At 42.8% G+C, this 15347-nt stretch overlaps 1 protein-coding gene across 3 annotated transcripts in view; it reads right to left on the bottom strand.

Moving 5' to 3' along the window:
- dcdc2b (doublecortin domain containing 2B) overlaps positions 1-15347 on the bottom strand; it is an 85305-nt gene that overhangs the window by 59268 nt on the left and 10690 nt on the right. For all 3 annotated transcript variants that reach the window (XM_087976995.1, XM_087976994.1, XM_087976996.1), the window contains exon 2: positions 5474-5531. In XM_087976995.1, coding sequence (XP_087833121.1) covers positions 5474-5531 — 58 coding nt within the window. The remainder of the gene's footprint in view (positions 1-5473; positions 5532-15347) is intronic.

Genomic DNA, 15347 nt, shown 5'->3' with positions numbered 1-15347 from the left:
TATTCTGTGAGATCTAACCTTGGTAACCAGTCTCCCATGGGGAACCTTGTCGAACGCCTTACTGAAACCCTTATAGATCACGTCCACTGCTCTGTCCTCATCAATCCTCTTTGAGACTTCTTCAAAAAACTCAATCAAGTTTGTGAGATATGATTCCCATGCACAAAGCCATGTTGACTATCCCTAATCAGTCCTTGCCTTTCCAAATGCATGTACATCCTGTCCCTCAGGATTCCCTCCAACAACTTGCCCACTATCGAGGTCAGGCTCACTGGTCTATAGTTCCTGGCTTGTCCTTACCACCCTTCTTAAACAGTGGTAGTGCATTTGCCAACTTCCAGTCTTCCGGCACCTCACCAATGACTATCGATGATACAAATATCTCAGCAAGAGGCCCAGCACGCAATTTTCTAGCTTCCCACAGAGTTCTAGGGTACACCTGATCAAGTCCTGGGGATTTATCCACCTTTATGCATTTCAAGACATCCAGCACTTCCTCTTCTGTAATATGGACATTGTCGAGATGTCACCATCTATTTCGCTACTTTCTATATCTTCTAAGTCCTTTTCCACAGTAAATACTGATGCAAAATACTCGTTTAGTATCTCCCTCATCTTCTGTGGCTCCACACAAAGGCCACCTTGCTGATCTTTGAGGGGCCCTATTCTCTCTCTAGTTATCCTTTTGTCCTTAATGTATTTATAAAAACTCTTTGGATTCTCCTTAACTCTATTTGCCAAAGCTATCTCATGTCCTCTCTTTGCCCTCCTGATTTCCCTCCTAAGTATACTCCTACTGCCTTTAAACCCTCCTAAGGATTCACTTGATCAATCTTGTCTATACCTGACACATGCTTCCTTCTTTTTCTTAATCAAACCCTTAATTTCTTTAGTCATCCAGCATTCCCTATATCTACCAGCCTTTCCTTTCACCCTGACAGGAATATACTTTCTCTGGATTCTTGTTATCTGATTTCTGAAGGCTTCCCATTTTCCAGCCGTCCCTTTACCTGCAAACATCTGCCCCCAATCAGCTTTTGAATGTTCTTGCCTAATACCATCAAAATTAGCCTTTCTCCAATTTAGAACTTCAACTTTTAGATCTGGTCTATCCTTTTCCATCACTATTTTAAATCTAATAGAATTAGGTCGCTGGCCTCAAAGTGCTCCCCCACTGACACCTCAGTCACCTGCCCTGCTTTATTTCTCAGGAATTGGTCAAGTTTTGCACTTTCTCTAGTAGGTACATCCACATACTGAATCAGAAAATTTTCTTGCAAGCTCTTATCAAATTCCTCTCCATCTAAATCCTTAACACTACGGCAGTCCCAGTTTAGAACTGGGATGTTTGGAAAGTTAAAATCCCCTAATATAACCACCCTATTATTCTTAGAGATAATTGAAATCTCCTTACAAGGTTGTTTCTCGATTTCCCTCTGAATATTAGAGGGTCTATAATACAATCCCAATAAGGTAATCATCCCTTTCTTATTTCTCAGTTCCACCCAAATAACTTCCCTTGATGTATTTCCAGGAATATCCTCCCTCAGTACAGCTGTAATACTGTCCCTTAGCAAAAATGCCATTCCCCCTCCAATCTTGCCTCCCTTTCTTTCCTTCCTGTGGCATTTTTATCCTGGAACATTAAGTTTCCAGTACTGTCCATCCCTGAGCCAATTTCTGTAATTGCTATGACATCCCAGTCCCATGTTCCTAACCATGCCCTGAGTTCATCTGCCTTCCCTGATAGGCCTCTTGCATTGTAATAAACTGTCTGTGTGGAGTTTGCACATTCTCCCTGTGTCTGCATGGGTTTCCTCCGGGTGCTCCAGTTTCCTCCCACAGTACAAAGATGTGCAGGTCAGGTGAATTGGCCATGCTAAATTGCCCCATAGTGTTAGGTGCAATAGTCAGAGGGAAATGGGACTGGGTGGGTTACTCTTCGGAGGGTTGGTGTGGACTTGTTGGGCCAACGGGCCTGTTTCAACATTGTAGGGAATCTAATCTAAAAAATATGCAGTTTAATTTATCAGTCCTACCTTGTTCTCTGCTATGTCCCTGCCTGCCCTAAATGTTTGACTCAGTTTTCTTTTTTCAACCGTATCAGTCTCAGATTGACCTCTTTCTTCACTTCTCCCTGGGTCCCACCACACACACACACACACACACAGACACACACACATCCCCTCTCCCTCTCCACCCACCCCACCTTACTCGTTTAAATCCACCTAAACAGCTCGAGCAAATCTCCTTGCCAGTATATTAGTCCCCTTCCAATTTAGGTGCAATCTGTCCTTTTTGTACAGGTCACTTCTACCCCAAAAGAGATTCCAATGATCCAAAAATGTGAATCCTTCTCCCATACACCAGGTCCTCAGCCATGCATTCATCTGCTCTGTTCTTCTATTCCTGCCCTCACTAGCTCATTGCACCGGGAGTAATTCAGATATTACTTCCCTTGAGGACCTCCTTTTTAAATTCCTGCCTAACTCTCTATATTCTCCCTTCAGAATCTCAACCTTTTCCCTTCTTATGCCATTGGTTCCAATATGAACAATGACCTCCTGCTGGTCCCTCTCCCCCGTGAGAACATTCTGCACCCTCTCTGAGACATCCTTGATCCTGGCACCAGGGAAGCACCACACAATTCTGATTTTTCGCTGCTGGCCACAGAAACGTCTGTCTGTACCTCAGACTAGAGAGTCCCCTAACACAATCGATCTATTGGAACCCAACATGCCTCTCATTACGTTAGAACCTGTCTCGATACCAGAAACTTGGCTGTTCATGCTACATTCCCCTGAGAATCCAACCTCCCTACATTTTCCAAAACAGCATACTTGTTTGAAATGGGGATAGCCACAGAACACACCTGCACTAGCTGCCTACCCCTCCCTACCATTCCTGGAGTTAACCCATCTGTGTGACTGTATCTGCGGCTTTTCTCCCTTCCTATAACTGCCATCCTTCACCCCCCCAACTCTTGTAAATTCCTCATTGCCTCTAACTGTTGCTCCAACTGATCCAGTCGATCTGATAGGATCCGGAACCAACAACATTTATTGCAGATATAATCCTCAGTAACACTCATATCCGACAAGAAGAGCATATCACTCTACTAAAGGCCATTTTTGCTTCTTCCAATCTACAGACCCAGAAAATAGTACCATCTTATTCCTCTAGAAAACTATGCTCCAGGCTAACTTAATACTTATGACTTCAGGGACATATCTCAATAAATTATAGAATCAATAAAGAACTCACTCTATTCAATATTGTAGATTAACAGCAAGGCTATACTTAAAACTATTCACTTATCTGTTTCTGTGTTGTGACCTCTCCCAAACAGGTTCATAGAACATAGAACATAGAAGAATACAGCGCAGTACAGGCCCTTTGGCCCTCGATGTTGCGCTGATCCAAGCCCACCTAACCTACACTAGCCCACTATCCTCCATATGCCTATCCAATGCCCGCTTAAATGCCCATAATGAGGGAGAGTCCACCACTGCTACTGGCAGAGCATTCCATGAACTCACGACTCGCTGAGTAAAGAACCTACCCCTAACATCTGTCCTATACCTACCCCCCCTTAATTTAAAGCTATGCCCCCTTGTAATAGCTGACTCCATACGTGGAAAAAGATTCTCACTGTCAACCCTATCTAAACCCCTAATCATCTTGTACACCTCTAGCAAGTCACCCCTAAACCTTCTTTTCTCCAATGAAAACAACCCCAAGTGCCTCAGCCTTTCCTCATACGATTTTCCTACCACACCAGGCAACATCCTGGTAAACCTCCTCTGCACCCGTTTCAGTGCCTCCACATCCTTCCTATAGTATGGCGACCAAAACTGCACACAATACTCCAGATGTGGCCGCACCAGAGTCTTATACAACTGCAACATGACCTCAGGACTCCGGAACTCAATTCCTCTACCAATAAAAGCCAGTACGCCATATGCCTTCTTCACCGCACTATTTACCTGGGTGGCGACTTTCAAAGATCTGTGTACATGGACACCAAGATCCCTCTGCTCATCCACACTACCAAGTATCCGACCATTAGCCCAGTACCCCATCTTTTTGTCACTCTTACCAAAGTGAATCACCTCACACTTAGCTACATTGAACTCCATTTGCCACCTTTCTGCCCAGCTCTGCAGCTTATCTATATCCCGCTGTAACCTGCCACATCCTTCCTCACTGTCTACAACTCCTCCGATTTTCGTATCATCCGCAAACTTGCTCACCCAACCTTCTAACCCCTCTTCCAGGTCATTTATAAAAATGACAAACAACAAAACAGATCCTTGCAGAACACCGCTAGTGATGGCACTCCAAGATGAACCTTTGCCATCAACTACTACCCTCTGTCTTCTTCCAGCCAGCCAACTCCTAATCCAAACCTCCAACTCACCCTCAATGCCATACCTCCGTATCTTTTGCAGTTCCTCCAAGACCAGTTGTGATTTTCGCTTTCTAAAGATACATTCGACAACTGAAGGTTATATTAACAATAGGTTATTAAAAGGGACCTAAAAAATAACTTTTTCACACAGAGGATGGATGAACTGCCAGAGGAAGTGGTGGAGGCTGATACAATTACAAACATTCAAAAGGCATCTGGATGGGTATATGAATAGGAAGGGTTTAGAGGGATATGGATCACATACTGGTAAATGGGACTAGATTATGTTAGGATATCTGGTCAGCAATGACAAGTTGGACCAAAGGGTCTATTTCCATGCTGTATATCTCTAAGACGCTATGACTCTAATTGATTCTTAGACTAACCAATATTTACACCAAGAATCTTTCCTCCAATTCATTAAGATCTTGATACTGACCAAAATAGAAAGTGAGAATCCATCTCAGACATTCAATCCTAAGTAAGATGTTATATCTCGCTAAGATATCAAAAGAAACCAAGTTGAACATAGAAGCTTCATAAGGCAGCCCAAGGAATACCGTTGGGATTATTAAATATAGAAACATAGAAAATTAGAGCAGGGGTAGGCTATTCAGCCCTTCAAACCTGCACTATAATTCAATATGATTATGGCTGATCTTCCAACTACTGTACCCACTCTCTCCCCATACCCTTTGATCCCTTTAGTTTTAAGACATTTATATATAAAACTCTGGTTTTGAAAACGTTCAATGTTTTAGCCTCAAGCATTTTCTGTAACAGAAATTCCACAGGCTCACCAAGCTTAGGGTGAAGAAATTCCTCCTTATCTCAGAAGATTAGCATTTTAACTTGCACAACTGACAGTTTTCTATTAACTCTTTAAACTCTTTCCAATTAAAAGAGAGCAGAATATGAATTAAAACAATGATTTTGTGGCTAATTCAGCAATTACTTTGAAGACGACAGTATTATCCATGAATAAATGCAGTTCTGCAAAGAACCAGTTTAACAATTAATACAATGTATTAACATTCTCAATGTGTTACTTAACAAACTTACCGTTATGCCAATTTTTCCTCTGTTTTCTTTAGGTTTTGGGTTCCCATTTTGCAAATAACTAATAAGAAAGGGAAAAAAAAGCAGTTAATAAGGGAGAAACTGGAAAAGCTTTACAAAAACAAAAGTTGCTGGAAAAGCTCAGCAGGTGTGGCAGCATTTGTGCAGAGAAATCAGAGTTAATGTTTCAGGTCCTCAGAGAGAGGGTCACCAGACCCGGCACATTAACTCTGATTTCTCTCCTCAGATACTGCCACACCTGCTGAGCTTTTCCAGCAACTTCTGTTTTTTGTTTCTGATTTACAGCATCTGCAGTTCATTCATTTTTTTATTTGGAAAAGTTTTCCGATGGAGTTAGGAGGGGTGAATCAATTCCTTTCCTTCCTCCTAGCGTCCACAACAAAGTTTGATTTAAAAAGGTGACATTTTATGCGGTGTTATGGTTCAGTTTCAGAAACAGATTAGCCACGTTCCTTAATTAGTTTAATCAAAACTTATTCAAGCAAAGATATGAACTTTATTCACAAAATGTTTAAACTGTGCAAATGAGAGGTGCTGCATTTTGGAAAGGCTAATCAGGGCAGGACTTATACACTTAATGGGACCTTAATGGGAAGGTCCCAGTGGCGGTGCACCACTGGTCAGTTACCACAAGGATCTGTTTTGGGGCCACTGCTGTTTGTCTTTTTTATAAATGACCGGGATGAGGGCGTAGAAGGATGGGTTAGTAAAATTGCAGATGACAATAAGGTCAGTAGAGTTGTGAATAATACCAAAGGATGTTGTAGGTTACAGAGGGACATAGATAAGCTGCAGAGCTGGACTGAGAAGTGGCAAATGGAGTTTAATGCGGAAAAGTGTGAAATGATTCACTTTGGAAGGAACAATAGGAATGCAGAGTACTGGACTAATGGTAAAATTCTTGGTAATGTAGATGAGCAGAGAAATGTCTATGTCCATGCACATAGACCCCTGAAAGTTACCACCCAGGTTGATGGGGTTGTTAAGAAGGCATACGGTGTGTTAGCTTTTATTAGTAGAGGGATTGAGTTTCGGAACCATGAGGTCATGCTGCAGCTGTATAACACTCTGGTAAGGCCACACTTGGAGTATTACGTACAATTCTGGTCACCCCATTATAGGAAGGATGTGGAAGCTTTGGAAAGGGTTCAGAGGAGATTTTCTAGGATGTTGCCTGATATGGAAGGAAGGTCTTAGAAAGAAAGTCTGAGTGAGTTAAGGCTGTTTCTGTTAGAGTGAGGAAAATTGAGAGGTGACTTAATTTAGACAATAAGATGATCAGAGGGTTAGATAGGGTGGACTGTGAGAGCCTTTTTGCTCGGATGGCGATGACTGACACAAGGGGACATAGCTTTAAATTGAGGGGAGATGGATATAGGGCAGATGTCAGAGGTAGGTTCTTTACTCTGAGAGTAGTAGAGGTGTAGAATGCCCTGCCTGCAACAGTAGTAGACTCGCTAACCTTAAGGGCATTTAAATGGTAATTGGATAGACATATGCATAGACATATGAATGAAAATGGAATAGTGTAGGATAGATAGGCTTCAGATTGGTTCACAGGTCAGTGCAACATCGAGGGCTGAAGGGCCTGTACTGTGCTGTCATGGTCTATGATTTATGTTCTATGTCCTATGGCGAGCGTTGCTGAACAAAGAGATTTTGGAGTGCAGGTTCATAGCTCCTTGAAAGTTAAATCAGAGGTAGATAGGATAGTGAAGAAGGTGTTTGGTATGCTTCCCTTTATTGGTCAGTGTATTGAGTATAGGAGCTGGGAGATCATGTTGTGACTATACAGAATATTTGTTCAGCCACTTTTAGAATATTGTGTGCAATTGTTGTCTCCCTGCTATAGGAGGGATATTGGGAAACTTGAAAGGGTTCAGAAAGGATTTACAAGGATGTTGCCAGGGTTGGAGGTTTTGAGCTATAGGGAGAGGCTGAATAGGTTGGGGCTGTTTTCTCTGGAGCATCAGAGGCTGAGGGGTGACCATATAAAAGTTTATAAAATCATGAGGGGCATGGATAGAGGAAACGGACAAGGTCTTTTCCCTGGGGTGGGAAAGTCCAGAACTAGAGGGCATAGGTTTAGGGTGAGAGGGACCTGAGGGGCAACTTTTTCACGCAGAGATTAGTGTGTGTATGGAATGAGCTGCCGGAGGAAATGGTGGAGGCTGGTACAATTACAGCATTTAAAAGGCATCTGGATGGGTATATGAATAGGAAGGGTTTGGAGGGATCTGGGCCAAATTCTGGCAAATAGGACTTGATTTATTTCAGATATCTGGCGGCATGGATAGGTTGACTTTGTCAACCTTTCCTTTGAAAATAGCCCCTTTAATCCCAGGAACTAACCCTGTGCCCCTCCTTTGAAAAGTGTGATGCTGGAAAAGCGCAGTAGGCCAGGCAGCATCCAAGGTCTTTTATCTCAGCCCACTTGGCACACCAGCCTCATTCCTGAAGAAGGGCTTATGCCCGAAACGTCGATTCTCCTGCTCCTTGGATGCTGCCTGGCCCACTGCGCTTTTCCAGCACCACACTTCTCAACTCTGGTCTCCAGCATCTGCAGTCCTCACTTTCTCCTGTGACCCTCCTTTCAAAGCAAGTATACTCATACTCAAGTAAGGACCATAAAACCGTACACAGTCCAGATGCTAGAGAGAAGTTCCCTCCAGCACCTAAACTAAGTGGTTTAATATTATAAATAGAATTAACATCACCAATTAGGGTTCTCTGTTCGAAAAACATTTTAAAAATAACTACTAATTCAGCCATTTGCTATGTTAATAATTCATTATACACTGCAGATGTTGTATATAAACTGTCATATCCAAAGGCAAATGGAATGTAAATACTGTCACATGAGATTGACCTTAATTCACTTGTGTCTTTAAGATCGCAATCATCACTATTGTTCCCCCTACCATTTTCTCATTGTCAGTTTTAGCACAGATTCTCTTATAGCTCTTGTCAAATGATAGTCACTGCATTTTAAAAATAAAATTATTTGACAACAAAGGCAACTTGGGGCAGCACGGTGGCACAGTGGTTAGCACTGCTGCCTCACAGACCAGAGACATGGGTTCAATTCCCACTTCAGGCAACAGTCTGTGTGGAGTTTGCACATTCTTCCCATGTCTGCGTGGGTTTCCTCCGGGTGCTCCGGTTTCCTCCCACAGTCCAAAAATGTGCAGATTAGGTGAATTGGCCATGCTAAATTGCCCGTAGTGTTAAGTGTAGGGGAATGGGTCTGGGTGGATTGCTCTTTGGAGGGCCAGTGCGGACTTGTTGGGCCGAAGGACCTGTTTCCACACTGTATGTAATCTAATCTTCTGGAAATAAGAATTGAGAAAGCAACGTGTTGATAACATCAAATTGGTGTTATGAGAAATAGTGATGTTTTTAAAAAAAATGTCTTCATGGGACGTGGACATTGGGACAGCATTTATTGCCCATCCCTAGTTGCCCTTGAGAAGGTGTTTATGAGCAGACTTTTCAAACTGCTGCTGTCTGTTTGGTGTGGGTTATGCAAGGTCAATGTGGCACGGTGGCTTATTGGTTAGTACTGCAGCCTCACAGTGCCAGGGACATACATTTGATTCCAGCCCCGGGCAACTGTCTGTGTGGAGTTTGCACATTCACCCTGTGTCAGCCTGGGTTTACTCCAAGTTCTCTGGTTTGTTCCCATAGTCACAAAGATGTGCAAGTTAGGTGAATTGGGCCATGCTAAATTGTGCAAAGTGTTCAGGGATGTGTGGGTTATGTGCATTAGTTTGGGGAAATGTTAAAAAAAAAGTAATGGGGAAGTGGTCTGAGTGGGAGACTTTTTGGAGGGTCAATGTGGATTTGTCAGGCCAAGTGGCCTGTTTCCACACTGTAGGGATTCTATGATTAAAATAAAGGAATATGAGAGATAAGGGACGGCATAAAATTAACAGAAAATGCTTGTAAAAATGCAAAGAATAGTACAGATCCCAGACAATGCGGCAAATTACAGCTGTGGAAAGGACGATGGATGAAGACTCGCCATCTGAGGTAGTTTGGGCTGAGGTTAGGAATAGGAAAGATGAGCTCACCCTGTTAGGAGTTTTTTACAGGCCTCCTAATAGTCCTAAAAACGTAGAAGAAAGGATTGCGAGGATGATTCAGGAGAAGAGTGAAAGTAATAGGGTGGTTGTTATGGAGGACTTTAACTTTCCTGATATTGATTGGGAAAGCTATAGCTCAAGTTTGTTAGATGGGTCAGTGTTTGTCCAATGTGTGCAGGAGGGTTTCCTGACACAATATGTAGATAGGCCAACAAGAGGTGAGGCCATACTGGATTTGGTTCTGGGTAACGAACCAGGCCAGTTGTTAGAATTAGAGGTAGGTGAGCACTTTGGGGACAGTGACCACAATTCAGTGACTTTTACTCTAGTGATGGAGAGGGATAAGTGTGCACTACAGGGCAAGAGTTATAGCTGGGGGCAGGGAAATTATGATGCGGTGAGGCATGACTTAGGATGTGTGGCTTGGAAAAGTAAGCTTCAAGGCAAGGGCGTAATTGATATGTGGAGCTTGTTCAAGGAGCAACTACTGAGTGTCCTTGATAAGTATGTACCTGTCAGGCAGGGAGGAAAGGGCCGTGTAAGGGAGCCGTGGTTTAATAAGGAATTGGAATCCCTTGTTAAATGGAAGAGGGCGGCCTATGTAAAGATGAGGCGTGAAGGTTCAATTGGGGCGATTGAGAGTTATAAGGTAGCCAGGAAGGACCTGAAGAGAGAGCTAAGAGCAGCAAGGAGGGGACATGAAAGGTCCTTAGTTGGTAGGATTAGGGGAAACCCTAAGGCTTTCTATAGGTATGTCAGGAATAAAAGAATGACTAGGGTAGGAATAGGTTCAGTCAAGGATAGTAGTGGGAAGTTGCGTGTGGAGGCTGAAGAGATTGGGGAGACACTGAATGAATACTTTTCGTCAGTATTCAATCAGGAACAGGACATTGATGTCAATGTGAGTACTGAGTCACAATTAAGTAGAATGGATGTCTTTGAGGTATGTAGAGAAGAGGTGTTGGAAATTCTGGAAAGGGTGAAAATAGATAAGTCCCCTGGGCCTGATGGCATTTATCCTAGGATTCTCTGGGAAGCAAGGGAGGAGATTGCAGAGCCATTGGCCTTGATTTTTATGTCTTCGTTGTCTACAGGAGTAGTGCCAGAAGATTGGAGGCTAGCAAATGTGGTTCCCTTGTTCAAGAAGGGGAGTAGGGATAACCCTAGTAACTATAGGCCGGTGAGTCTCACTTCTGTTGTGGGCAAAATCTTAGAGAGAATTGTAAGGGATAGGATTTATGAACATCTGGATAGGAATAATGTGATCAAGGATAGTCAGCATGGTTTTGTGAAGGGCAGGTCGTGCCTCACAAACCTTATTGAATTCTTTGAGAAGGTGACTAAGGAGGTGGACGAGGGGAAAGCGGTAGATGTGGTGTATATGGAATTTAGTAAGGTGTTTGATAAGGTTCCCCATGGTAGACTACTGCAAAAAATACGGAGGTGTGGCATTGAGGGTGAGTTGGAGGTTTGGATTAGGAATTGGCTGGCTGGAAGAAGACAGAGGGTAGTAGTTGATGGCAAAGGTTCATTTTGGAGTGCCGTCACTAGCGGTGTTCCGCAAGGATCTGTTTTGGGACCATTGCTGTTTGTCATTTTTATAAATGACCTGGAGGAGAGGTTAGAAGGTTGGGTGAGCTGCAGAACTGGGCAGAAAAGTGGCAAATGGAGTTCAATGTAGGTAAGTGTGAGGTGATTCACTTTGGTAAGAGTAATAAAAAGATAGGGTACTGGGCTAATGGTCAGATACTTGGTAGTGTGGATGAGCAGAGGGATCTTGGTGTCCATGTACACAGATCTTTGAAAGTTGCCACCCAGGTAAATAGTGCGGTGAAGAAGGCATATGGCATACTGGCTTTTATTGGTAGAAGAATTGAGTTCCGGAGTACTGAGGTCATGTTGCAGTTGTATAAGACTCTGGTGCGGCCGCATCTGGAGTATTGTATGCAGTTTTGGTCGCCATACTATAGGAAGGATGTGGAGGCACTGGAACGGGTGCAGAGGAGGTTTACCACGATGTTGCCTGGTATGGTAGAAAGATCGTATGAGGAAAGGCTGAGGCAGTTGGGGTTGTTTTCATTGGAGAAAAGAAGGTTTAGGGGTGACTTGATAGAGGTGTACAAGATGATGAGGGGTTTAGATAGGGTCGACAGTGAGAATCTTTTTCCACGTATGGGGTCAGCTATTACAGGGGGGCATAGCTTTAAATTAAGGGGGGGTAGGTATAGGACAGATGTTAGGGGTAGGTTCTTTACTCAGCGAGTCGTGAGTTCATGGAATGCTCTGCCAGTAGCAGTGGTGGACTCTCCCTCATTATGGGCATTTAAGCGGGCATTGGATAGGCATATGGAGGATAGTGGGCTAGTGTAGGTTAGGTGAGCTTGGATCGGCGCAACATCGAGGGCCAAAGGGCCTGTACTGCGCTGTATTCTTCTATGTTCTATAAATACAAAGACCAACAAAGAGCCACAAAGAGAGTTATAACAGCAGGTAAAAGACTATGGAAGGAAACTTGCAGGGGACATAAAGAACAATAAGAAGAGATTTTATAGTTGGGAATTTACAGATTTTGCAGCTATATAAAGGGAAAGTGGTTGGTTAAGAGGGCTATTGGCTCACTGAAGGCTGACAGTGGGGATATTGTTAGTGACTATGGGGAAAAGGCAGACATATTGAACAATTATTTTGCTTCAATGTTCACAGCAGAAAAAGAGGAGGGCTTGCTGGAAATCCCAAAGAAATTACCAGAGGATCGGGGCAGGACTAAATAAAATGAGCTAAAATAAATCATCAATAATAGGAAAGTTAATAGAATTAAAGATTGACAAATCCCCAGTGTTATAGCAGGTAGGAGAGCACATTGCCGATGCTCTAACCATAATCTTTCCGAGTTCCCTGGATTCAGGAGCTCTACTGCTGGATTGGAAATTCGCTCATGTCGCTCTGCTCTTTAAAGAGGGTGACAGAGAGAAACCAGGGAATTCCAGACCAGTTAGCCTGACATGGAGCAACCAAAGATGGAAGCCTTTGGAATTGAGGACAAATTACTGACATGGACAGGAGATTGGCTGAGTGGGAGGAAACAGAGAGTTGGAATAATGGGTAAGAATAGGTACAAAACTCAAATTAGCAGAATGTGATTAGTGGTGTTCCACAAGGGATCTATTTTGGGCCCACAGTTATTCACAATATTCATTAATAACTTGGATAATGGAATAAAAGTCATCTATCCAACTTTGTGATAACATAAAATTGGGCAGAATTATAGCCATTGTTGATAGCAGCTTAAAATTACAACAGGATATTAATAGATTGGATGAACGAACAAAGCTGTGGAAGACAGATTTTAATATTTCGCAAGTGCAAGATTATCCATTCCAGGCTGAAAAAAGATAGATCAGGCACAAAGTTAAATACACTGATGTCCAACAAGATTTGGGGATTCAGGTGCACAGATCTTTAAAATGCCACAAACAGATATGGAAACCATTCAGGGCAGTGAATGGAATGCTGGCCCTGTATATCTAACAGGCTGGAGACATGGGGATATAGACATTATGCTGCAGTTATTCAAAACCCTGGTTAGCCTTCATTTAGGGTACTGAGAGCAGATTTGGGTACCACACCTTAGAAAGGATGTTTTTGGCCCTGCAGGGAGTTCAACACAGGTTTACAAGGATGAGACCTAGACATCAGGGGTGAGGGTATGAGGAGAGATGAAAGCTTTAATCTCTAGAATTTGGAAGGTTAAGGGGTGACCTCATCAAGGTCTTCAGCATATTAACAGAGAAAGACAGAGTAGATAAAGACTACAGTTATTCCACCGGTTGAAGATTCTAGAATTGGGGCAAAGTGTAAGAATTAGGGCCAGGCCATCTAGGGCAGACGTTAGAAAGCACTTTGACATGCAAAGACTGGTGGAGGTTTTGAACTTTCTTCCTCAAATAGTGGTTAATGCTAATTTTATTGTTGAATATAAATATGGGTCAGACAAATTTTAATGAAGCAAGGGAATCGGGGAAATGAGCCCAAGGTACCCTATGGAGTTAGACCACAGTCCACCATGACCTTACTGAATGGTGGAACAAGTAGGAGGGGCTGAATGGCCTACTTCCTATGTTTCTTTGAATTCCACAGGTTAGAAACTAGGCCAAACCATTAATTAGCTTGAACTAAACTCTTCAGGAGCTTGGTGTTTCCAATCTGTTAGAGAAATCCACAGAACATAGTTCAAAGTCTGTGCTCCTGACAGTGCGATGCACTCATGGTTTAATAACCCCTTGCTGACCTGGTATGATCCCTTATGTATAATTTAGATTAGAGCAGTGCTGGAAAAGCACAGCAGGTCAGGCAGCATCCGAGGAGCAGGAAAATCGACGTTTCAGGCAAAAGCCCTTCATCAGGAATAGAGGGTACAATGCTGAGCTTCGATTTATCGAGGGTGAGTTGCTTCTGGAGATTGGCTTTAGGTTGAGAGCACATTAAGATGGGATGAGCTCCAAACTCCAGTACTGCTGACAATGTACAATCCAGTGCTACCCTTACAGAGTGCAAACATAATTCTAGAAAAATTTAACTGCAAGAAAGCCATTAAATTATTTACAGCAAAAACTGAAGATATTCCTTCTCTGAATTTAGTTAATTAATTTTGTGAAAGAAATACAGACTGAATTCTAAATTGGTTTCATGGCATAGATTAGTTCGATTTTCTTGAACATCTCTATCTTTTCACACATCTAAAGCAGATGATGCAAATTAAAAGTTCCAAGGAGTAAGGAGACCTAAGTGGCAACTCTTTGTAAAAAATCAATTTTACCTGAGATGTCACATTTTAAACTTTCCTGTACCAATGTAATATTGTATTCAGGAGAAAGTGAGGACTGCAGATGCTGGAGATCAGAGCTGAAAAATGTGTTGCTGGAAAAGTGCAGCAGGTCAGGCAGCATCCAAGGAGCAGAAGAATCGACGTTTCGGGCAGAAGCCTGAAGAAGGGCTCATGCCCGAAATGTCAATTCTCCTGCTCCTTGAATGCTGCCTGACCTGCTGCACTTTTCCAGCAACACATTTTTCAGCTCTAATATTGTATTCAGGCTGGAATATGGTTTATCAAGTTCATACCAGGTATTAACGTGGTATCATTTTCAATCACATTGCCTATAGAAAAAAATTGTTTTGGACAAAATTCTGTGTATTTATTAAAATGAAGCTGATGCTTCATTAGTCTCTCAGTGATACCCTCTAGTTTCCCTCTAGGTATTCTTCTCTGTCAATGCTGTAGGATCAAGACCCACTCCAGGACTTGTGCTGCTTTTACATCTGAGAAGGCATGGGATAATCAGAGCTGATAAACAGTCTGATTCTATGTTTCAGGTGGAGATAAATAATCGACAGTATTATTTGAAGAAGAATCCAAAGATGTGCAGATTAAATGGTTTGGCCATGTGAAATTGTCTATTGTGTCTATTTGCAGGCTAGGTGGATTAGCCATGGGGAATGCAGGGCGTCAGGGATAAGGTAGGGGGTCGGTCTGGATGGGATCACTTTGGAGGGTCGATGTAGACTCGATGGGTCAAATGGCCTTCTTCCGCACTAAGGATTCTATGACTATTCTATGAAAAGATAAGGTAATACTCCTCCAGCCCTGTTTGGCATGTGGAATTCTCTACCACAGAAAGCAGTTGAGGCCAAAACATTGAATGTTTTCAGGAAGGAATTAAAAATAGTTCTTAGGGCTAAAGGGATCAAAGGGTATGGGGGAGAGAGCAGGGACT

Source organism: Chiloscyllium plagiosum, unplaced genomic scaffold (genome assembly GCF_037043375.1).
Source record: "Chiloscyllium plagiosum isolate Xiang-an unplaced genomic scaffold, Cpla_swu_hap1 HiC_scaffold_30, whole genome shotgun sequence".
NCBI classification, from domain to species: domain Eukaryota; kingdom Metazoa; phylum Chordata; class Chondrichthyes; order Orectolobiformes; family Hemiscylliidae; genus Chiloscyllium; species Chiloscyllium plagiosum.
Note: the sequence above shows the minus strand (reverse complement) of the source record. Positions and strands in the feature narration are given on the sequence as shown.